We start from the raw sequence: 24,993 nt of genomic DNA, 5'->3' as shown, positions 1-24,993 counted from the left end.
TTCATCAACTCGTTTGCTCCCCCTAAAAAAAAATGTTTGATCCATCTTTTTGTGCCAAAAATTGAATACAAATTGACTAAGCCGATCACACAAATGCTTTTTTATATAATCAAGGGGTTTGATCCATTTTATTTTTTTAGAAAATGAAAAATTGATTCTTCTTGATTCAATTTTTTGGTCAAAATTTCAATCAAAGAAATATAGATTTACGTGAACTCAAATTCAAATACTTCCCGAAAACTTCAAACTTGGTTTCTTGAGTGATACGTTATCCAAAAAATTTGATCAAACAAATGTAAAAAAATTATGAAAGCTATTTTCTCCATGTACACAACAAAGAAGTTATAATGGCTCAGAAAATCAACACAAATTCCATACCAGTATCAAGAAAATCATATACTATTCAAGATTATCATACAGGTTCGTAATAGTACAAGATACCAAAAATCAATGCAACTCCCTGGGGTTGTTTAACTCATAGAACAGCTTCATCCCAAGCTCAAAAGACATAAAAGCATCAATACAAGCATATTCAACTTGTTCATACACCAATTCCTCTGCATCCCAATCACTCATCGTAACATGATACGGCTTTTCCATCACTTTTCCAAGAACTTCATGCGTCATTCTCTTCAACCCAATTCTCCCATACGCTTCAATTTCATAAACACCCATCGCCAGCTTGTTCAAATCGACTGGGTTCGCCACAAACAACGTGTAATTCTCGTACAATTTCACACAATCGTCGTTAACACTCACACCCAGAAAGCTGAAATTGGGGTTCTCGAGGAAAGAGAAGAGAGAATTCGGGATGTAATCTGCGTGAATTAGTTGGAATATGATGCAGCGGAGGCCGACGCATAGCTGGAGGAGCGCAACAGGGGGGTTTTCTTCGGCGGGGTTTCGAGTCGCCCGCCACTCGACATCGAGACGGACGAGGAGTTCGCGGAGTCTTCGACGATGAATTTGAACTGTTTGCCGAATCCATCAATCCACTTCCGAACCTTTCTTTGTAACTGTTACTTCAATTTGGTCTCTATAGAAAGGAATACTATAGAATGTGGTGTGGGCTCGGGAGATTTTGGCCATGCTGATGATATCTTGAGAATAATACTGCGAATTCGCCATTGTTGGAGTTGAATTGGGAGCGAAATTGTATGCAGAATTGTGATATTGGAAAGACAGATAGCGCTCAAATGGTTGTAGTGTGTATGGAGTTTATATAGAATTTGAGATTGTTGAGTTGTATTGACAGAGAAGGGAGCTTTCTTGCCGCCAATGTAATAAGGGTCGTTTGGTTGGGAGCAAGTAATTTTAAAATAAGTTATTTCGAGATAAAATATTTCATCACAATAATAGAAATAGTGAAATAAATAATTCAAGGTAATATCTCCAACCAAACATGAGATAAAACAATAATGCATTCTATTATAGGAATTATTATACTGTATATCCTACATCAAACGATTTCTAAGTATCTAAATTGTTATTTATTGTGATATATATTAATTTTATATATGTAAATTTTATAAAATTTTGAAGATTTTATGTTTGATTTTGGGCAAAATATAAATTATATCAAATAAATTGTAGAGTACACATTTTCTCCCTTTTCGATCATGTGACTTTATATTTGAATGAAAATAGTATTTTATATTGTATGTTCAACTCGCCTAGTACATTCTCTTTTTGTAATGTAGATAATCGTAGAATGACATAGAGCGAGAAGAAAATAAAAGACAAAATGGTGGTGGAGGTGATGATAAACAGTTTCAGAATTATATGTATTAGAAAGTATCGATCAACACTTATTCGCTGAAAAATGATATTTTTTAAGAGTAGGCAATTTTTTTTAATACATATATAATGATATTGTCTTCCATAGAAAAGTTTGTTGGGGGAGTCCGAAGGGTAGAGGTTTTTTCCCCGAATAGATAGGGCCTGATAAGTTTGAAATTCGTCGCAGATGTACTTTTTATATTTTAACAACTTTTTAGTAAAAATCTAGTTATTTATGATGAAAATGGTGATGAGGAGAGACAAATAGGAAGAAGAAAAAAGGTGAATTCAAAATTAGGGGATAGTCAAATTTATCTTAAGCTAATTATGTTAAAAGTTTAAATTTGTCTTCGTTTGAAAATGTCTATCCTTAATTATATGACCTATGATTTTATTGGGGGCTAAATTTTTACCGTTAAAAAATAAAAACAAAGTTATTTTATTTGATATAGTTTAAAATTATATCTAATATCAACTAGCAATGATAAAATGTATTTGAACTCAATTATTAATGCAAGACAAATTATTTCATTTAACATAATTTAGGAACAATTCTTTACCTTACTTTAAATGACTTACTTCCTTCATGAATATATAAGAGCAATTTTTTACATGCATATGCTGCTGAAAAAAACAACTAATTATGTTCTATCTATTTTTCTAGTTGATGATTTATCCCTTTTTTTTATTTTTTATCAAGATTTATTCCCCCCTCCCCCCCCTCTTCTTTTTTTTTAATACATCAAGAAGATGATAGCGCATATATCTTCCAACTAATAAAAGTCTTTACAGTTTACAACTAATGCAATTCCTAACTCAAATTTCCAGCTAGGCCCAAATAATACTTTGACGGTTTATAAAGTATAATATAGTATAATATAATATGACATGTGAGATTTAAGGAAAATAAAGTGTATTTATATTTTATATCTATTTCGTATAAGTGAAAATGTTATTTTTCGATAGACCACTCACTTAGATAAATCATTTCAAAATAGCTTGAAGAAAGAAATACATAAATAAAACTAATAATAACAATAAAATAATGTGAATCAGAGAGTACGAATTTAATATAACTTAAAAACTTTAATCAAACTGTGTAAATTTACAATCAAATAACACCAAGGAACTAGCAGTTTTTTTTTGTGATGACAATGGAAACCCGCAACCGCTACCCTTTGGGTGCGCACAGGATAAAACCCCCGCTCCTATGCAATAGCTCGCAAACCACACAAGGGAGGTAACCCGCACTAGGCAAGCCTGGTGCGACGAGCTCGACCCAGAAGGCAAACCCCTTGCTTTTGTTGATAAGGGGTTTTGAACTTGAGACCTCCAACATGGAAGTCCCAAGCTCAAACCACTGGGCCACCCCGAAGGGTAACCCGCACTAGGCAAGCCTGGTGCGACGAGCTCGACCCAGAAGGCAAACCCCTTGCTTTTGTTGATAAGGGGTTTTGAACTTGAGACCTCCAACATGGAAGTCCCAAGCTCAAACCATTGGGCCACCCCGAAGGGTGTACCAAGGAACTAGTAGTGTTCATTCACAATCCTTATACGTAGGCTTATGTACTGGTCGGTTCAGTTTGATTTTGATGTTTATCGATTTAACTTATTGATTATTGATTTGTAGATATTCTAAATCGTTATAGAATCACTAAGACATCACTTTATCATTATCAGTTTAACGGTTAAAAATGTACACATTCTTTTAAAATTGAAGATCACTTAGAAATAAGGAGACTACTCAGATGAACTATGCACATGAATTACATTTTGCTAAAAAACAAACATAACACCTTGTAAAATAATAAATAGTTCGAGATAGTTAGAAATAAAAGTATGAATCTAAATCACAAGTCAAAAATCCTATATAGGAATGATATAAATAAAATTTACTAATTTACTATTGGATTAGTCAAGAAAAATCCTCAAACCATTGAGAATCGATAACTGGATGTAAAACAAATCGAAATTGTTACTGAAACTCAAAATGAATAGCCCATTATCGATAACTCAATATTTTTTTTTATTCAAGCTATTAGCTTCTATTCGATTTTAAACAAACCTACATATACGTCTACCTCTATTTAAGAAAAAAAGAAGTAAGGGGGCCAAATCCATAAAACCCCAAAAGGATGGGATGAAAAAGAAAATATCAAAAGAAGTAAGCACAAAATGAGGACCGTAGGATTAATAAGATGAACGGTGAGATACAGCCAAGTGTTGCCCAGTCGGAAAAATAACAAATTTGCTCATTTCCCCACAATCTCCTCCTAACAACGCCGTTTTCATACACACAGAGAGCAAAACCCTAGCTTCTTTCCCGATTCCGGTAAGTAGGGCTTAACCTTTTTTCATTTCGAACACATATCAAATCAATCGGTGAATTTTGACTGCTTAATTCAGGTACTCTTTCAGTTTGCTTCTTCGTTATTTGCTGTATTTTGTTAATGTTGACATACTCATTTTGTCTCTGTTTTCCTGTTTGTATTGGAATTTAATCCATAGTATTGTGCTTATTGTCGGAAACAAGGTTGCATTCTATTGTGGTTTGTATTGTTTAGAATTTGAACCTGGGTTCTCGTTGAGCGATAGTGTTCTGTACTGTTTATGGTATTGATTGTTCTGCTGTTGATTTATTTATAGCAGTTGCTTAAAATTGCATTTCATCCATCTGCATAGAAGTAATATGACTTTCGAAGAATTCAGGAAATATTCATGTCTCACTCTATGCATAACTAAAGGATCAGAAGAGAGCTGAAATATTCTCTTGTAGTGCCTAAAGTGTTCTTGGTGCAGGAATTAGATTGTCAACTTTTATATTAGCGGAACTTTAAAGGCTGGATATCATGTATTCCATTTTATGTTTGAGTAGCTAGCCAGAAGAAAATGAAGAAGCTAAGAAGTATAATGTGGTGTGGCTGAAAGCTTATGAATTACAGATATGTAGTAAATAATCCTTGAAGGTTTGTTGATGGGAAATAATAAATTTGATACTGTGTGATTAGAGTTTAGATTAAATTCAGATGACAATTTTTATTAGACTTTATAATATATATTTTTTAAAACACAACATGAAGTATAATAACGGAAAGTTTAATTCAGGCCTGGAGCATTTGTTTATCACCACTAATTTTTAGTGTAGACTGTAGACTTACATTCCAGCTTTTTTTTAGAACTGGTTTGTTAATAATACAAATTACTTCTGTTAAAAAAGGTTTAGTTCATACCGGGATAGCAATAGCGGGGGAGAAGGGAAAGGTACTTCAATCAGGTCAATTTGATTGAGACTTTGATGTTATCCTTGAAATAGCAGTGAGCAGCCCAAACTCAATTTTGAAACCAAACACAGATTGATCTACTGTCTTTGTTTCTGTTTCCAAATATTCCCAGTGCCAATATAATGTTATGTCCAACACTCTGATTTTTTAAGGTTTATGCTTGGCTGTGGGTGATGTAATAGTCATGGAGTTGAGAGGTAGAAGAAATGGAAAGCCGGAAGCCTAAAATGTTCTTCTCAGGAAATCATGTGGACATGTGGAGAGAGAAATATGAGAGCCTTTGAGCTAAATAAATCTCTGTAGGCCACATCTACAGGAATTCGATATGTTTTATGTACGTATGGAGCTTATTGTACATTCCCAGTGAATATGTGATTACCTAGAATCTCTATATTGGAACTGCAACCTTTAAGATGTTTTTCTGTACATCTTCTATATGGATTAATCCCTTTTTCTCAATGATGTACCTTATCTGTAAAAAGTAGGCTGCTTATAGTACAAAATACATTTAAGGTTGCTAAATTGATATTGGATATATTACCATAGTATTTTGTAGTGAAATCTGTTTGTGTAATTTGTTCTTGTCTGTGTTATTAACATTTTTTTTAGGTGTTAGTAACATGTTTTCCGTCTTTCCTTGTTCTTTTTTCTATTTCCAAAACAGGGTGTTCTTTGATATGTCTAGTAGGCAAGATTCAGATATTGATGATGATTTCAGTGATCTTTACAAGGAATATACTGGCCCTGTTAGATCCAACACAACTAAGGCACAAGATAAAATTGTGACAGAAAAAAGGCCTCATGTTGGTTCAGATGAGGAAGAAGAGGATGCCCGCGACCCCAATGCTGTGCCGACGGATTTTACTAGCAGGGAAGCGAAGGTTTGGGAAGCTAAATCCAAAGCTACTGAGCGAAACTGGAAGAAACGGAAGGAGGAAGAAATGATTTGTAAAATATGTGGAGAGTCGGGCCACTTTACTCAGGTACTGCTTTGTATTGGGATTCTTATTATTATTCTTGTTACTACTATGTGTCGAGGAGGGAGAGATATTTTAAGGATCACAAGGGTTATATCAGAAAATATTTACTTTTAGTCAACCATTTAATAAATAATTTCCTGTGTTCCTCATGCTTACTCTCTAGGATGTTGATTTTTTTTCCTGAGAATAATTAGTGAGAGAACTTTAGTTCATTTTTTTTTTTGTTATCACAGTCTCGCTCCTTAATATTCTCTTTTATTTTCTGGTGAAGGCAGTTGTTTTCATCTTACCCTTGCTGTCCAGTTATCAGATGTTCGTAGAGCAACATCCACTTTTGTTTCGTGATATACTGGGTCAGCTGGCATACTATAAACTGGTCATTACACTCATCTTCTTGCCTTTTTCCACTTCCAACTAACGAATTTTAAATCATTCTTTTGGGTTGGCTTGGATAAGTATGAAAATTGAAAATCTATCCATGAGATATCTTTCTTGCATTTACTGGTATCTACCTCTCAAAAAAGTGTCTTTTCTTGCATATACTAGTATCTCACTTGATAACTAAAACCGATCGCCTAAGAGCTTAAACTCTGGCAATTTTTTCGCTTATGATCCTTCTGAACTAAAGAAAATAAGTTAAGCTGTGTGCATGCATTGACTGGCAATTTTTTGTGTATGATCTTTCTGCATGCCATTTCTATCAAGCCCAACCACGATTCTCTTTTGGGCGAACAGATGATGGCTTTATTAACAAACCTTGTCTTGCACAAGAATATGTTATTACTGTTTAACTAATATAAAAGAGGCTGTGTATCAAAAAATCTAAAGGGTGTGTACCTCCATATCTGTCAAAGGTTTTTTCTCATAGACTCATGGAAGAACTTATGCAAATGGTCAAAATTTATTTTGTGTGCTAAACAAACCATGTTTAGGGATGTCCATCTACTCTTGGAGCGAGTCGCAAGTCTCAAGATTTCTTTGAGAGAGTGCCTGCAAGGGAAAGCCATGTGAAAGCTTTGTTCACCGAGAAAGTTATAAATCAAATTGAGAAGGATGTTGGCTGCAAAATCAAAATGGAGGAGAAGTTTATTATAGTCAGTGGGAAGGACAGATTGATCCTAAGAAAAGGAGTGGATGCTGTACATAAAATTAAAGAAGATGCCGACAAAAAGGGTCCTTCTAGTTCTCAGGTGTCCAGATCAAGGTCACCTGAGCGCCGAAGTCCTGTTAGCGCTCGTATGGCACGTTCTGATTCTCAGAGATCCAATCACAGCCCTCAGAGTGCATCACAGTTACACCATAGGTACGGAAGACAAGAGAAGGTTGTTGATGATCGCGGTCATGATGATTTTCACAAGATTGCAAGGGGTAGTTCACAAGGTAGGAAAGCAAATAGTCCACTGTCTCTTCTACAAGTAGATCACACTTTTTACTTTTAGCCTGCTTTTTGTTTCTTATTTTTCAGTTCTACATGTAACTTTCACAATTAAGTTTTGTATGAACTTCACAGGCTTGTTCTGACGTTGATTTATTTGCTTTAGTAATGTATGTTACTTAGTTTATCTTTCCTTTTCTTTTTGTGGCAGCAAGAGGTAAGTTCTTTTCAAGCATTCTGTTCGATTCTGATGTAACATTCCTGGTGGACTCAAATGAAAGGATTGTGTCCCCCAATGAAAATTTTCACTGAAAGTATGTAGAGACTCGTTTGCTTCAGATGGGTTCACTATGAGAATTTAAGATAGTTTGCCATGTTAAAGCTGCCATCATTGTTAGAGTTCTTCACTGGAAGTGCTTAACCCACTCTTCATTTGATGAAGCTTATGGTAATGATGGAGCTAGAGGTCGATCAAGCCTGTCAAAGTCTCCGGCACGTGCTGCTTATATGAGTAACTCGTATAATTCATATGATGGTCATGGTCAGGGCAGGGGTGTCTCCCGGTCTGATGGTTGGGATGCGAGTAGACGTGATTCTGACATGAAATCTAACCGTGATTTGGACCGCCCCTCCATTCCACAATCCTTAGAGAGTGTTGAATTGGAATACCAAAAGGATGCCATAGATCTAGGAAGAATTCGGGACAAGGAAGAAGATGAAGAAAATCACAAGCATAGAGAGGTATGAGATTTACTTTAACTTTCATCTTTCCTTTTGTTTTTTCTATTTGGATTTTTTTTTTAGATTTCAGACTTGTTTTTGGCTTTGAAGAAGGACCTTCTCTGAAGTCCCTCATGCAGATGTGTTAAATTCCAGTCAGGTTATGTTTTTATGCAAGGACTTTAGTGATAATTTGTTTTGGTTTGTCAATTGTAGGCCATCAGAGATGTAAGAGAGAACTACATGAAGAAATTGGCCATCCTTAGAGTTGAACATGCAAAGCAATGGGAAGAGTTTCTTCAAATTGATGCAGCAAGGAGGCAACAGCTGGCAGGACAACGAATGCCAGCCTCTGGGTTTGGCGGTTATAATCAACAGAGTTATCAAGAGTATGAGAACTCTGCAGGTAATCCACATTATTCTGGACCCAACATACCAATGGAACCAAGGGGAAGGTATCCAAACCCTATGGATAACTATCATCCATCAAGACCACATGACAGTTACGATGACTTTCAGCGTCAGAGGCGTGATGACTTTGGGAAAGCCTATAATCGATACTAGATGGATAGATTGGAGTTTTTTTGTGGTGAGTTGTCTTACTCTTTCGACAAGCTAAGAGTCCTAAGTTTCATTTCACGTTTCACCTTAAAGCATTAGCTCTGTTATTTTTAGGACTTCAAATCTTTCAGGATGCAAGTTGGTGGAGTCCACAGGTTCACTGCGATGAATCAGTCTGCGCAAGTCATGTTTGGAGATATAGAAACATCATGAGAGATGCTGAGTATGGTATCGTAGATGTTGTAAAGACAATTGAAACAGGGTTCTTATTTGGGGTTAGTGGTGGTACATTTATCTAGACTAGTGAAGTTTGAATTCTGGCGTGAGATTTGGAAATTCTTAATACCATGGTATACTTGCCTGCTTTTGCATATGCATCAAGAAGCTTTTGATCAAATGATGAGTGATACATTTTTCATAATCCTGGCGATTTTAGCGAGTTATTGTTCTCTTAATACTTGAATGTCATAATTCAGTCTGCTGGGTTATATTCTTATAATATTAGTTAGTTTCTGTTCTCCTAGTTTCATACGAAAAGAGTTTGGTGAATCGTGAGGATACACACCTACATCGGCTGAAATATTTTCAAGGACGTTCAAGTTATGAGAATGTCCTACCGTTTAATTGATAGAGCCTTTTTCCTAAGATTTTTAACATACACTACTTATTAAATACATCTAGATGTATTAAATTGGCATATTTTGTTAGTGGATCAAAATCGGTTAAGTCACCAAATGAATTATATCTTAACCTGACCAAACTCTAAAATTTGGGTTAATATGCGTAAATTACGGGTTATGTAATCTTGGGTCTATATGGGTTATGTTATCTTGCCACTTTAATTACGGATTATATTATCTTGCAACTTTAATTAAAGACGCCTAATAAATAAAAGAAAAAACAGATAGAAAGTATTTTTTTTTATATTCATATATTTTTTTTTTAAATTAAACCTACTCAAAAATCAAAAACTCGTATTTTACTATGTTACTCTCTAAATTATGACTTTCAAGTATTAAAAGTTCTAAATCCCGTAACTGTCGCATTTATTAAAATTCATAGTCAAACTATGCATTATTTATGTTATTCCTGAATTCAAATGCCCCTGCTTCAAATTTTTTTTTGTGTCAAATGGACACTACCACTCTGTTTGGATCATTGTATTGTATTGTATCGTTACTATACCTACAATGTTTGTTTTGATTGTTACTTAAAATATATTATATTGTATTGTTAAATTTCGTTGTTACGTAACAATGAAAACTCCTATTTTATGGAACAACCGATTTGGTGTGTTCCCATTGTTACTTAATTTCCTTTTCCAATTATATCTTTACATAATATTTCAAAATATTATTTTACCCTTTACCTTATATTATTTAATTCTAGTCAAACCTCCTACCCTAGAATAATTAAGAATATTTTAGTAAATACATAAGTACTATACAATCAAACCAAATAATTAAAATGTTATTAAACAACAACAAACAATACAATCTAGCCAAATATTATATCTACCATATAATACAGTACAATACATTATGAAACAATGGGTAACCATGATCCAAACAGAGTGTACGAGTAGTTCCTTTTTGGTTTAGAGTAATAATAGTTCTGTTTAGCATGAAATAAATTCTAATTAAATAACTAGAACTAAAGAAGAACAAAAAGGGAAAGAGAAAATAAGGAGTCATTTTTGTTCCATTTGGTTCTAGTTCACTATAATTCCATGTTTCCTGCCTCAATTAATAAACCCTAAACCCTCCTTCCGTCCTCCGGATTGAAGCTTAATTTTCCGGTGAAGTACACGGCGGAGATGGATTTGGACTTCGACGGTCCAAGTAAAGTTCCGACCAGGCAATCCCGTTTTGCTCCTAAAAGTTCTAAATTGAAGCCTCAACCAGAAACCAAACCAAAAATTGAAACACTGCCACATTCTGATTCAGCCATTTTGACTAAAAAGGAAGAGTTGAGTGTTTCTTTAGCCGAAAACGGAGCGGTTACAGGTAATGACGACGTTCCATTGGAAGGAGAAACTACAGGAAACTACCTGGGAGAAGATGAAGGACAAGTCACTGACAGCGATCATGATGAAGTTGTTCGTGAAATTGATGTGTGTATTAACCCTTCCTTTGATCCCAGCACTCAGGTAAATTACTCGATTTAAGAAATGTGTTGTCTTTTTGTTGAATTTTGCATTTTTTTAATTTGTTGAGTATAATTTTCTTTTTGTTTGTCAGTTATATGTGTTTCAATATCCATTGAGGGCCGTATGGCGTCCCTATGAATTGGAGGAAAGATGCCAAGAGGTGAGTCACAATTGTTTTTAATGTTTTCATTTGGTGGAATAAATTGGTCATTGCTTATTATGCCAAATGAATCAGTAGCTTCGAAGATTAAATTGAAAATGGGAGGTTAAAGATAAGAATGGACTGGCTGGGTTTAAGTGATCAGTTCTGAATTCCGTTTTTTTATATTTTCAGGTGAGGTTGAGACCTTCAACTGCAGAAATGGAGGTTGATTTGGCAATAGATTTGGATTCTAAAAATTTTGATAGAGACTCTGTCCATGCTGCAACAATAAAAAAGCAGGTTCATTTGATTTATCCTCTTAAAATGTAAAGAGAATCTTTGAGATGTATGGAAGCATGACTTTTTAATATATTGTTCTCTTCTTAAACCGCAACATAGGCAAAGAACTAACTAGTTAATTTCTTTTCATCTGTGTGAGCCTTTGTTGGGTAGAGTTACCTGGTACATTTTTTGGTAGTTAGTGGGAGTTAGCACGTACCCGATGTAATAGTCTAGGTGTTTATAAAAAAGCTACACCACACGCGCGTGCACACACACATATATGTATACATATGCTCTCCTTTTCCCTAGTTTCTGAGCATAAAATTATTAGAGATAGGCTTAGTGTTGCTAGCAATTGGCGGCTAAGGTCAGTTTTTCTCCCTTTAAAAAAAAGTAAAATCCACCTTGTGCTGCCATGGCGTTTGGCTTTTCATCAAATTATGTCTGTATGTGCAAGTCAGTTGCATATCAAACTTTAACTAGTTAAATGGCACGAAGATGTTAAAATTGTGGTGCCTGTCACCTTCAAAGCCTGCGGCCGCCGCTTTATACATATATATCGTCCAGTTTCCTGGTTGTAACTCTGCTGTTAGGTGTAGGATAATGAGGTTGTTTTTTGCGAACTTTGACATTTAGATTCTGGAAACTCTGCACTTGATATTTGTTCCCTTAGCAGGAATTTCAGTTCTAATTTCTTTAGCCAGAATCTGATTGTTTCTCATATTCCAGATGCTTTCTACATCATGGATGCCATTACCAACTTGCGCCTCTGGATATGCTGTTGGGGTCCTCATTGGCGATAAGGTAAACAATTTGTTGTTGATGGCTTAAATGCATCTTAAACTCCCTCATGAAGTTTGATTGACTAGTAGTTAGTCTTCTGCAGTTTCTGTGTGTGCTTATGCATTTTTCAGTTGTTGTCCTTTTCTTTTTAGAAATCTAATTAGGACCATAACAATGTCGAGTAGCTACTCTCTCAAATTGAAGTGTGATCAAGTCAATTTTATATCAGCTTCAAGTTGAAGCAAATCATCCGCTGTCAAATCTGACTCTACTGCTATCTAGCGGTCTGGAACTGCTATAATAGTATAGTGCTTCTGGCTCTCTTATTCACCCCAAGTTCTGCCACTAAGGGGTTGTTTGGTTGGGAACAAGTTATCGAGGGATTAATTATTCTGTGATAAGTTATTCCACCATGTATATGAGATAACTTATTCCATCACTATGGTATAAATGGTGGGATAAATAAATAATCCAAGGACTACCTAATACCTCCAACCAAATGCAGGATAATAATTCTGCATTTTATCCCGGGATTATTATACCTTATACTTCACACCAAACTATTCCTTAGTAGTAAAATGTTGTCAAGTTAATCTAGTTATATTCTTTTGTTTCTTATATAAATTGGTGTGAATAACTTTAACTAAATTTCTGGGTTTGCTAATAGTGATTTGAAGCTCATTTCTGCAGTCAAAAGAAAAATATTAAAGCTTACTAATGTTCTCCATAGTCACGCTCTTGCTTCCCGTTTGTTATGCAGTTACACCTCAATCCTGTTCATGCAGTTGTACAACTCCGGCCATCAAAGCGGAATCTTAAGGAAAGTGAGTTGAAGAAGAACGTTACCACCAACAATGATGAAAAAAGTGTTGAAAATGAAGACGTCAAGGAGAAAAGGCCCATGGGACCATCAAAGAAGCAGGTTCATTTCATGATTTTCTCTTTGATGACAGCTCCTAAGCTCAACTTATATGGACCTTGTATATGACCACTTTTCACGTGATATTATGGCACAGATCATTGGCTAGCACTTAAAATATCATATGTCAAGGACTTCCCATTTCCTGCTTTACTAGGTTTGCCACATTTTTGGATAAATAATGATAACGAGGATGCCTAAAGATAGGTCTTCAGTAGTTAAGCAATCTGCTACTTCAAGTCTTACTTTTTCTTGTATGGTAAATGCCACACCTACCTGCCTTTCCACTTCGCCTCAATTGGTGACTCGAGTCAACCCCAACTTTATTGTTGGAGGTGGAGAATCTTTTGCAACTAGGTTATCCTTCCTTGATGTTGTACAAGCTTTTTGTAAAAGTGTGTTACCTTTCCCTTGATTTATTCTTGAAACATATACCTTTTGTGCAGAACAAACCACCTGGGATAGAAAAGGATATTGGAGAGGTATGAACACCTGTGAACATGTACTCACAAAATTTCTGCTTTTCAGTATGAACTAATAACTCTCCATATTGTTCTTTAGCTTGAGTGGCTGCTGATTTTTCACCTACATGGTTTGAATTGACGTTTCTGTTGAAAGTGTTTTCTATTTATATTTGCTCAAGAGCAGTTAGCTTACTTCACGCAGTTGCAATTATCATTCCAAACAGTTTCATTGATGCAGATCCTTGTGAAGTTATTAATATCTGTTTTATTTCCTGTTTTAGCATTGGTTACATCTAAAATACCATGGGGCTAGGAGTGACATTTCAGCCAGATATCTGCAGAAAATGGCCATGGAGGAAGGCTCTCCAGTACCATTTTCAATGAGCCCGTATGTGTGCTAATATGGTTTATTTTTCTTTGCTTGAACGATATTTTTTTTGGGCAAACTGCTGCTGTTCAGGACAACTAAAAGAAGCATTTTCCCTGCCTCACAGCATACATTTATCTACTCTCATTCTAATACCAGTTTTCTTTTCTTATTTGATACGCAGGGTTGATTATCTGAATGCCTTTTTTCCTGGAAGACCAACTGACACTGACAGATTAAAAATTCTTCGAACAAGGTATTGCAGCCACTCTAATTGGTCCTTCACATCATGTGTTTTGACATTGAAAGGTTTGGAGGAGCTGCTAAGGACAAAAACCAAAAATTTATTTACATCTATGATCATATAGATCGTCTTCTTCTTTATTGTTGGGCGTTATCATCCTCTAATATTGCACTATTGCTGGACCATTTCACTACCTGCAAATTATCTTCTTTTTCTTTTCCATGGAATTTGCAAATTACTGTAATGCATTTCCTTATTTCTTGCTTTCTTTCTTTGTATTTATTTATTCACTTTTTGCATTCTGTATAATGTTGAGTTGAGGTTTGTGATGATCTTTGATTACTTGTTCATAATCTAGTGTTTTTAGTTAGCAATTGACTTGTCTTTGGTTGATGGACTGGTAATTTCCTACTATGTCAGAGAACAGATTCACAAAGTAATTAAGTCTAGTTGCCACATCAAGGAATGTAATCTCATATATTAAATTTGTAGATACATTTTTCTGAGCTGGGGAAAAATCTCTCTAGTTAAAGAGGGGGCACAGGAATACTCTGGCTTAGACTCACGGGGAGTAGCGAGAATTTCACTAACAGAATCAAGTTCAACAGAATACGGTGAAGGGGATTTTTAAGAATGCAACATCGGGAGGTTTAATTAATCTTTGGCCATGTATGAAACTGGAGCAAATAATATTTGAGGGAAAATTAGGAGAGAATGTAAACACAAGAAAGGCCTGCAAGCTATTAATCACTCAAACACTAAGGTCTAGCTAATCATTGGCAAATGTTGTGCCATGGATCTATTAGTAGCAAGTCTATTCTTTTTTCCCCCGACTTTGATGGCTGGACTTGCTCTATATTTTATGTTAAGTACATATTGGTGTTCCCTCCAAGAGACACTTCAAAAACAGTCTAGACTCTAATTTCTCTCGGTACTGTCAGTGTCGAAAAGCCAAAAAAAATAAAAATCTCTGATCTACTCAGAGGTAGAGCCAAGATTTGAAGCATATGGGTTAAGTATTCTAGTTTGAAGTTACTGAGTTCTTAATTAATAATTTATAATTATTCAATGAACTTTAAAATAATACAGAGTTTGAACCAAAGCTACTGTGATTGACTGAACTTGTAACCGAAACTCTAGCTCCGCCCATGGGTCTGCTGGGGCTATGAAGGTGTAGATACTAACTCCATGAAGTGGTAAGTTAAGCAGGAAAAGGAGGTTACTCAGACTTGAATTGCATGGCACAATTGAAGCGTACCTTTTACTGAAGAATAAGTGAATCATGTAAATTGTAAAGATAACATAACATAAACACAAACAACTCTATGGATAAATCAAAGCAGAAAGAGGTCCTTACTTTGAGTTTCACTGTCACTATTATCAAAGGAATTTTTCACGTGCTTGTCCCATGAAAAAGAATCAAGCCCACACGTGAAGGGTGTCTTCAAGAAGTGTTTAAATAAATGAAACTGTGCTGACAGTCTGACATAGTTTGACATAAATATGCAACCTCTGACTTGAATTGCTTCTGTTTGTGATTCTTTTATTTTCTTTCTCTAGCCAGAAATTTGCTGTTTCTTCATTCTAATATCCCTGACATGTGAATAGATAGCCTTTCTTGATATGCCATGTTTCTCAACTATCTTTAATAAACATTCTTTCCCATTATATGGTCCTAGCTTGTAAATTGTCAAATTGATGGTTTTCAGGTTGTCTCAATTACCACTTGAAGAACGTGTTAGAACTTGGCTTCTTGAGGTTTGTACCCACTATTTGAATTGTGCGCTGCATGTATATTCTTATGCCTTCAGCAATGTTCATATACATGGCCCCATGTCCCTTATAGCTCACAAAGGCAGAACATTTCTAAATCTGAGTTCATTTTGCAACAGGGGCCTCCAATTCATCGTTTTGATGCTTTAAAGCACCTAGCACCAGATAATTCTGCTGATGAGATTATAAGAGTCCTCCAAATATATGCACAATTAGTTCAAGGATTGTGGGTTCCAAAAAGTTCATTAGTCTATGGAACGAATAGTGGAGTTGAAGTTTTAGCGAGGAATTTCGTTCTGTACGAGTTTACCAAGGGTATCTTAATTAAAAAGTCAGTTTTTGGCAGGAGGCCTGAATTCCTTAAAGCTGCGACACCAGCACTAAAATCATTAGCTGTCGAGAGGCCTGACCTGAATGATTGGAAGCTCAAAGAGCATCCTGACAAGAAATTTGAAAACCTTTATGGTGATGTTGTGAGAGAGAAGCAAGCTACCTGGGAGTGCTTGGGGAAACAGATCAATGATGTTTTGCCTGGAGGAAGAAACAGGCCTACTATGAAGAATCCTTTAAACCCTAATGCCGACATTCCTGCATTGCCAAGTGGTGATAAGCCCACTTCTAGCTCACTTTTGAGAACATCTATGTCCGAAGAAATTCGAGAAGCTTTGCCAAAGGCGCTTCAAGAAGTTTTTAGAACTTATAAGGTTTGCAGGTGAGATATCTGAAAATGACTTATTAAATTTCTGCTTTTGTTGTTTAGTATCCAGTGAATAGTGATTTTGGGTATTCATCTTAGTCACACAAATTGTTAGAGTCTGAGAATAAGTAGGTGTCTGGCCATGGATTTCAAATAATTTTCACTTTTATTTGGAATTTATGAAGTTGGAGTTGGTAATACTTTTTGCAAAGGAGAGAATAGAGCACTTTATTTGATGAAGACCGAGTTGGTAAATAGGTTTGGAGCACTTCTCCAAATTGTGATAAATTCGCATGGCCAAACTGTTTCTTGCAGAAACCTGGGTCAATGAGGTGGTTTATTGACCTTGGTTTGATTGCTCTAAAATTGGCGATCATGTACGGGCTTTCTAAAATTGCTTTTGCTCCCTCCAACGTCAGCCACCTGTTGTCTCCCTAATCTTGTCTCACTAATAAGTAATAGCATCACCTTTTTAATGGCTTTTCCCCTCAAAGTCCTGTTTATGTTGACTTGTTAGTTAAGGTGAGTTGTGCGAGTATTTAGGTCCTAATTGTCCACCACACGATTCATGCTTTGTCTTTCTTGTATGTTGTATATCTACTTTACTTCTCTAGAATGGAAATGGATCATAACATAAAAATATTACATTGTCTTTTTCCTGTGTGCCTCACCTGTCTACGATTTAGAAGGAGCAGAGCATTTTTGTTCTTCAAGAGAAAATGTGCATGACTTGTTTTATTAGCATGATTTTCTCCATCTAAATTTGTGACCCCTAACAGATTGAGAATCCGCTGTTTACTTTTTGTCAGTTTCCAACAAATCCGCCAAGGTCTGCGAAAACTTGGAGTTTCTAAGTCATATCCTCCAAAGGGAGCTCCAAGGAAAGCTATAACTGCATCCATTGATGTTTTTGATGCACCTCAAGAGGAGATACAGGCAGTGATTAATCAGGTTGCTGTAAACATCCATGGTGTCTATGTTTTGAAGTCGTCGCCAGATAATCCACAGTATGACACATTGAGGTTAGTAACCATTGCTATTATAAGTAAAACTGCTTGATGAATACCTAGGCCCACGACTAATACATAATTTTGGTTCTCAGGAAAGTTGTAATTGATCTTTTTATGGCTGAAGGACCGAGTGCCAAGCTAAAGAAAGCATCTGTAACTGAAGCTGCCAAGTTACAACTGAATAGGGATATTACCAATGTTGAGTTTCTAAAGGTGAGTAGTTCTTTTCTTGTAATGAGAGTTAAGGAATATCTTCTCTTGACATTATTGTAGTTGATGTAGTGATTTCAATTTTGAATTAGTCAATCAATGAAATGCACCTACTTTGGGTTATTTAAATACTTGCAAGTAATTTGTCTTTGAAGGCATGTTTAGGGGTCTTAAAATTAGCGTTTCTCTACATCTCACACTTCTCCGTACTTAAAAACCTAATGTTGTGTGGCAACATCACAAAACCATAGTATAACTAGTGCTCTATCTTACCCAAGTCTACATTGACTCCTACTGATTGTAGGTCTTTGAGCCACCTTCTCTAAGTAATTTTAGGTCTACTTCGCTTTTTAGCATTTTCAATCACCAGAATGTACATATGAACTGATAAGTTGCATGGTAAAGAAGCGTTGGACAGAGTTGCAAGAAAAGGGGATGTCAACAAAGGTGTTACTGATTTGATTCCTATAGATTGGTGGGCACAGTTGGTTTGCTTTAGGAATGCCACTTAGAAGAAGGGTCATGCAGATTGGAGCATTTTCCTGTGGAAACAAAAACAAAGGGTTTTATTCTGCTAGTTGAAAAGAATTTTTCCTTTTTCATTTTCCATCGAGTTTCAACAACTGTTATTTCCTTTCCCCTTCTTTTTATTATTGGATCTATAGTTTGGTAAGTTGCCTGGAATTTTGTATTATGAATGAGCTCCAGTATGAAATATTGTCGGCGGTCATATTGCAATGATTTTTCTGAAATTTCTGCAGAAGCTTCATTGCTTTTGTCTAATTCCTGATATATTAAAGAAAAGACTTCCTGAATGGTAAATAATTTTCTATGCTTGTGCAGGTTATGAAGGAACTATGTCATTCAGAAAAATCAGCATGGGTTTTGAGAAGTGGCGACGGCAAGCCAGAATAATCTGCTACCTTTAAATCATGTTGTACAGGTCAGGGAAAGTAGGTACATGTTAGTTGCGGAAATTCTCGATAACGAGCAGGAAGAAAGCTTTGCTTGAGATTTCCCTTTACTCACAATTGTTTAGTTTTTGGGTTATACAATGTCTCAAGTATACGGTTGAGCTGTTGGTAGGAAACGTTTTGCATTTGCAAATCTAGTAGAAAATTTAGGAGATATTACTTTATCAGAAGATATTGTAGAGATATACTTCTTTCCTTTAGTCACTCAAAGAGTTCTAAGTTTGTTCTAGTTTTATGATGGCCAATGATACATGTGCATTGACAAGATTTAAATAGATTATGCATCGAGGCATTTGGGAGAAAATTAAGTGCTTCTGGGGAGTAACAGAAATCAGGAAGAGTCTACTTAGTTGTGTATAATATATGGCACCGAAGGGTGTGGCATGGTGGTCTGAAGTGGTTGAGAATCCTAAGGTCTCAAGTTCAAAACTTAGCGGGGACAAAAACTAGGTGATTGTCCTATTTGTCCTAGCCTTGGTGGATAGAATTACTTAGTACCTGCTGATGGTGGGAGGTGGTAGCTGGTAGGTGTCTCGTGGAATTATAGTAGACTATTTTATTTTCGGAAAAGGGTCAAAATTGCCCTTGAACTATGCGAAATAGACCATTTATACCCTCCATTACATTTTGGGATCAAAAATACCCCCGTTCGTTATTCCAGGAGACCACAAATACCCTCAAGAGTTAACACCCCAAATTTTTTAGTGACGTGGCAAGCCACATGGGACTAATCCCTCCACCTAAGCGATGCCAACTAAGATTTACTACAAAAGAACTTGCCCTTTAGTGGCGACAAATTTCGAAAATATTGTCACTAAAGGTTATGAGTGATTTTTAGTGGGGACTAAGGCTCCAACAACCATTCGCTAGTAAAACCTATTTTTTCAACAAAAAAAATATGATAATTAATTTTCTATTGCAACCTAATTTTCTAAAATAAATAACTTGCAATATCAATATTAAAAAATACAATATTATTACGAAAAATCATCAAAATTACTTCTCGATTCAAATCTCCTACTATATAATGCATCATTGTACATTTTATACATTTACATATGACATAAAAATAAAACATACAGTGTCTTCAAACTCCTACTTAATCGATATCATTTTTGGTTTTTAGTGTCTTCAAACTCCTACTTAATCGATATCATTTTTTGTTTTTTAAAAACAATGAAGAAAAAAAACACAAAATTAGAATTTAATGTTAAAAACTTTTAGTGACAATTTTCTGGGCTTTTGTGGCGACTGTTGTTGCCGCTAAAGGTCTAGTTCTTTTGTAGTGAATCCTAGTTGGCAACGTTAGGTGGAAGGATTAGTCCCACGTGGCTTGCCACGTCAATAAAAATTTGGGGTGTTAATTCTTGAGGGTATTTGTGGTCTCTTAGGATAACAACAGGGGTATTTTTGATCCCAAAATGTAATGAAGGGTATAAGTGGTCTATTTCACATAATTCAGGGGCAATTTTGACCCTTTTCTGTTTTATTTTTAACATATCATAGTAAAATTTGCCGATCAAGCGCGTTGAGGGACAACACTTTGCCTCCCCGTTAATGACAAATATCATATTTATTTTTCGTGTGACATCATTGAAGAGTTAAATTTTGGCCTGTGAATTTAGAATGAAAGTTTAAAATAAAATTTACATATCTAAAAACTATTTAAAAAGTATAATAAGTTATATTAGTTAATAATTTAAAATCATAAAAAGATCTTATCAAACAAAATTTAAAAGTTACTACAAAAAGGAGGAGCTACTTTTAAATCCTGGGAAATCCTAGTTGCAGAATTGAAAACTTGTACGATTGTGTAATATGTTCTCAAAAAAGAGTGGAAAAGAAACTTTTATTCAAATTAGAGTAGTACTACTAGTTCTGCAACAATAGAGTATCAGCAGCCCCTTTCAACCTATCGATATGAGTTATGATGGAATGGTAGAGTTCCTTCTTTCTTAATTAGATATTGCGAGTTTGATGAACTTTCGAGAATGGAAAAAATCTATTTGGAGGCACTACTCAAAAATGAGTTTTGTAATGTACAAATTTAAATTTAATAGACTTCAATATGAATATCGACAAAAAAAAACCTTTTCTACCTAGAAGAAAAAGAAACAAGAAGCATTAACAGCCAAATTAACATTGAATGGTGTCTTTAGTACTATCACTGCACAGCTTCTCTGCTCTGAAAAAGAGAGAGGCTAAAGTCACATTGCTTTTGCATTGAAACTTGCATACACAAAATATTTTCTCCGTTTCATTTTTAGCTGTCCACTTTAAACTTTGTGTATTAAGTAGTACTCTTTTTCTTTTTTCTTATTTGATGTTTGATCCGTATTCATATTCTCTCATGATTAATCTTGTTTCACGTCGTTGAAAATTCCGTTTAAAGGAAAAACACTTATATTAAGTTGTTTTTTTTCATATCTAAAATTTGAACTCGAGGGTTTGGTGATGAGTGGACGAATTACAAAATGACACACTCTCATTTTAGTTTGTTGATAAAAGAATATCATCTTTAAAAAATAAATTGACATTAAAATGTAAATTGGCCTTCACGTTTATCTTTTGAGAAACATTTAAATGTGAAAAGAGGAAGAATAATAAAAGAATATTGGGATTAAGCAAAATCAAGCATGTGATTGTGGGATACACGACAAATAAAATTTAAAGATTAGAACACATTTAGGTAGTTCAATTTCTCTATCCACCAACAGAGGCGTATCTAGAATTTGTGAATAATGAGAGTACTACTCATATAGTCGGTGTCGCTACAAAATTATTTGAAATCGAACTTAAATTTCCACACTAAAAATTCATTTGTGGACCATGTATCAATAAGTGCAGTCACTCCTTTATAAAAAAAAAATTACACTGTTTAGCTAGGTTGATCTTTTGTTTTATATATGTGTACTATATGTTAGACTCACCTAATTTTCTACATAGTTATACTTTTTTATATTGATTTTTTTTCATGAAACTAAGACAAATAAAAGTTTAAGCAATTTTTGTTATAAAAGTAATATATTAACGTTTGTAATATAAAAAAATGAGTAGAAATTAGTCACGAGGGAGAACCTTTTCTTCTTTTAATTTCATGTTTGATTTTGTTCTGCATAAAATGTAAAACAAACTAAAAGGTAAATGAGAAAAGAAAATAAAGATTTATCAGTGGCGTCTGATTTAGTTACAACAAACACAACAATTTATTTGACTTCTAGTTAGTATTGCATAAGCCAGCCATATCCATATTAATGTATCACTATAATTTCAGAATACTAGACAAGTAAAAATGAGAAGACAATATAAGTAATGAATTATTTTTTGGCATAATGTGGTCGTTTGGTAAAAAGTATAAAAATAATATTGAATATGATATACTGATAACGATAAAATTAATTATGTTGACATGTATTATTTTTTATCGCCCATTTGGTTTGTTAAATGAATGAGGTGTACTAGAATAGAAATAATACTTATAATATTATAAATCAATGTCACGATTTACTATGAGTAAAAATAATATTGAATAACTTATATAATTAATATATATTATTTTCTCTAATACATCCTACCAAACTATTCTTACGTGTGATTTATCTAAACACATGCGCTCAAACCTCAAAGACACATATAAATATGAAAAATTTAAAAAGAAGAAGAAATTTTCTAGAATTAATTTGAAAAAAATTAGATCTGTAAAGGGTGGGAAACAGGTTATCATGTTCCCTTTTATTCATCAATTAAAAAAAACAAGTGGAAATAAGGCAAAAGGGAGAAAGATCCATGCAAATATGGCAACAAAATCTTTAGGAAAAGTTTAAAAGAAAAGACATTTAATCATTTGGATTATTAAGAACCTAATTATACGCGAGTAATTAATAGCTGGCATATCAAAAATATCTATTATAATCTTACAAATGAAATTTGAGAAAAATATAATATACACAAAAGACCTTCTTTTTTTTTCTCGAGTAGAGAAGTTAATTCAATAGAATTTTGACTTAAAAAAATATGTTTTCAAATAAAATTGCAAGAATAATATGACAAGAAAAATAAGACGTAGTACAAAATAAATATAAAGGTAAAAGTAATAAATGAAAATAAAAAAGGAGAGGTTTCTTCATAAGGCAGCATGTGCATGTTAGTTGTCCTTCTTTATCCACTTATGATCATGCTTTGCTTAAAATTATATTAAATTACCCCATTTTGCCTTCCCATGAAATATTCAAATCACAAATTAATACAATTCCTTTTATTTACCTCTAATACAAATAAACAAATAAAATATCTAAAATTAAATAAATGAATTATTTCTTATCTTTCTCTCGGTGTTCGATAGTCGCTTAGTAAATAACTAATTTGAGCAAAATTTCAAAAAATTGCTTATTATTTTGAGGAGTATAATTTTATTTAATTAATTAATTTGAAAAATAAAGTTACTTTCATTAATATTAAAAGGAACTATTTTTAGGAAAAACAATATTTGTCACTATTAAAAAAATATGCTTTCTTCATTGTTTTTTTTTCTTCTACTTGAGTTTGATATACATGAGCCGAAATTCTTTTAGGAACAACCTTTCTATCTTCATGAAGTAGTGGTAAAATCTGTGTACATTCTATCCTCCCTAAATTTCACTTAGTGAAATTTTACTAGATATATTGTTGTATTTAAACATATATTTTTTTTTCTCTAAAAATCTTGGTCAAATACACCAAAACTCTATTTTTTATTTTTAAAAAGAAGCATTTTTAGTTTTAAAAAAAACTTAACAAGTGTCAAGTAAATTGAGATGGAGTGTAATAAATAAATTCTAAATCTAGATAATTTTATTAGACCAATTTTGGGATCATAGTGTTGTAACCTCTTTCTCTTTGGTTGAGGAATGCTTGTCACCTACTCCTCTTAAAAGCTTAAGTTCCCACTCCCACTCTTCTTCAACTTTTCTCCTAAATTGCTCTGTTTTTTCTTCGGTTTGTTGAATGATAGTATGGAGAAGCACAAATGCAAGCTATGTTCAAAGAAATTCTTAAATGGAAAAGCTTTAGGTGGTCATATGAGGTCTCATTTAATACCTCTACCACTTCCACCTAAGACTCCGCCGTTAAATCAAGATTCCGGCGGCCGGAGTGAGTCAACTTTATCACTCTGTTCATCGGAAAATCAAGAAGATAAGGTGGTGGAAGAGAAGGATTTTAATTATGGGTTGAGGGAAAATCCGAAGAAAAGCTTTAGAATGATAGATCCTGAGTTTTTGGAGGATGGGTATGTGGTACAAGACAGAGAGAGTGAGACTGAGTCGGAAAAAAACACAGAAAATCGGAGAAGATCTAAGAGGAATCGAAGAATGGTTGAAAATGATGAAAGAATCGAAGAAGTGAAGGTGAAAATTGCTGATTTCAGATCGTTGAATTTGTATTCAGATGATGCAGACATTGCTATGTGTTTAATGATGCTTTCAACAGATTCAAAATCGAAGCCAAAACAACACCAATGTGGGATTTGTTACAAAGTGTTCAAAACTTCTCAAGCTTTAGGTAGTCATAAAACTATTCACAAAAACAGAAACAACTATGATAATGATGAAGAGAAAGCGCGAAAAATATCTTCGAAGAGAAAACTAAAACTAGTTAGTCATGTGGATGAGAAATTGCATGAATGTCCATCTTGTGGGAAGTTTTTTCAGTCAGGTCAAGCATTAGGTGGACATAAAAGATCACATCTTGTTGTTAGGAGTTCATCAACAATAACAGGTTCTTGTTCATCAACAAATTCAGCTAATTTACCAAATAGGTTCATAGATCTTAACATGCCAGCACCACTTGAAGTCAATGAATTTTGCCAACCAGATTTTTCTGCAGTGAAATTTCAACAAGAATTTGCATGAGAGGTTAAATAATTGTCTTTTAGTCATTTTTCTTTAATGGGGTTTGCTTATTTGTATTAAAAGTTATAACCTTTAGTCCCATTTTAGCTCCTCTTGTTTTGGGGTAGCTGTAACTTGTAACACACATTGCTTTGAAACTTTCACAAGCAATCTGAAAAATTAGTTGCAGATACAAACAACTGATACAGTACTGTGGGGTGGGGGGAATTGGGGGTGTGGGGTGGGGACCAACTATTGCAGGGTAGTAGTAATAGACCAGTAGTGTAGCAGAAGAAAAGAATGAATTTTATATAATATCATCAAGAGTTTTTGTATTCTTTTGGTTAATTGCTACTTAGAATATGCTTATGAGTATTGCTTGTGGTACAAGAACCTTTTGTTCAGTTTTGGTCTCC

The 24,993-nt window shown here is 34.4% G+C and overlaps 3 protein-coding genes across 13 annotated transcripts; all 3 read left to right on the top strand.

Moving 5' to 3' along the window:
- The first annotated feature begins 4,011 nt into the window (after positions 1 to 4,011).
- Positions 4,012 to 9,151, top strand: LOC102595024 (uncharacterized). 8 transcript variants are annotated; one of them, XM_006355384.2, is made up of 8 exons: positions 4,012 to 4,185; positions 5,213 to 5,394; positions 5,725 to 6,043; positions 6,973 to 7,420; positions 7,627 to 7,632; positions 7,858 to 8,156; positions 8,352 to 8,724; positions 8,811 to 9,151. In XM_006355384.2, coding segments are annotated over exons 2-7 (1,422 nt in total). In that variant the 5' UTR covers positions 4,012 to 4,185; positions 5,213 to 5,392; the 3' UTR covers positions 8,700 to 8,724; positions 8,811 to 9,151. The 8 variants fall into 8 exon arrangements, with proteins under 8 accessions (XP_006355446.1, XP_015167861.1, XP_015167860.1 ...); XM_015312375.1 differs by having other exon boundaries at positions 4,579 to 5,394; positions 8,828 to 9,151; XM_015312374.1 differs by having other exon boundaries at positions 4,579 to 5,394.
- Positions 9,152 to 10,359: 1,208 nt separating this feature from the next.
- On the top strand, positions 10,360 to 18,939 carry LOC102594031 (DNA-directed RNA polymerase III subunit RPC5-like). 4 transcript variants are annotated; one of them, XM_006355379.2, is made up of 13 exons: positions 10,360 to 10,845; positions 10,937 to 11,005; positions 11,180 to 11,287; positions 11,999 to 12,073; positions 12,813 to 12,974; positions 13,418 to 13,453; positions 13,717 to 13,823; positions 13,987 to 14,058; positions 15,756 to 15,804; positions 15,939 to 16,531; positions 17,326 to 17,538; positions 17,619 to 17,739; positions 18,580 to 18,939. In XM_006355379.2, the coding sequence occupies exons 1-13, from the start codon at positions 10,513 to 10,515 to the stop codon at positions 18,649 to 18,651; spliced, it is 2,010 nt and encodes a 669-aa protein (XP_006355441.1). In that variant the 5' UTR covers positions 10,360 to 10,512; the 3' UTR covers positions 18,652 to 18,939. The 4 variants fall into 4 exon arrangements, with proteins under 4 accessions (XP_006355441.1, XP_006355442.1, XP_006355443.1 ...); XM_006355380.2 differs by lacking the exon at positions 13,418 to 13,453; XM_006355381.2 differs by lacking the exon at positions 15,756 to 15,804 and having other exon boundaries at positions 16,166 to 16,531.
- A 4,539-nt stretch (positions 18,940 to 23,478) lies between these two features.
- On the top strand, positions 23,479 to 24,788 carry LOC102593706 (zinc finger protein ZAT1). The gene has a single exon (XM_006355378.2). The coding sequence runs from the start codon at positions 23,702 to 23,704 to the stop codon at positions 24,596 to 24,598; it is 897 nt and encodes a 298-aa protein (XP_006355440.1). The 5' UTR covers positions 23,479 to 23,701; the 3' UTR covers positions 24,599 to 24,788.
- The last annotated feature ends 205 nt before the right edge of the window (positions 24,789 to 24,993 follow it).

This window comes from Solanum tuberosum, unplaced genomic scaffold (genome assembly GCF_000226075.1).
Source record: "Solanum tuberosum cultivar DM 1-3 516 R44 unplaced genomic scaffold, SolTub_3.0 scf00201, whole genome shotgun sequence".
NCBI lineage: Eukaryota > Viridiplantae > Streptophyta > Magnoliopsida > Solanales > Solanaceae > Solanum > Solanum tuberosum.
This window is presented reverse-complemented; position numbering and strand designations above follow the sequence as displayed.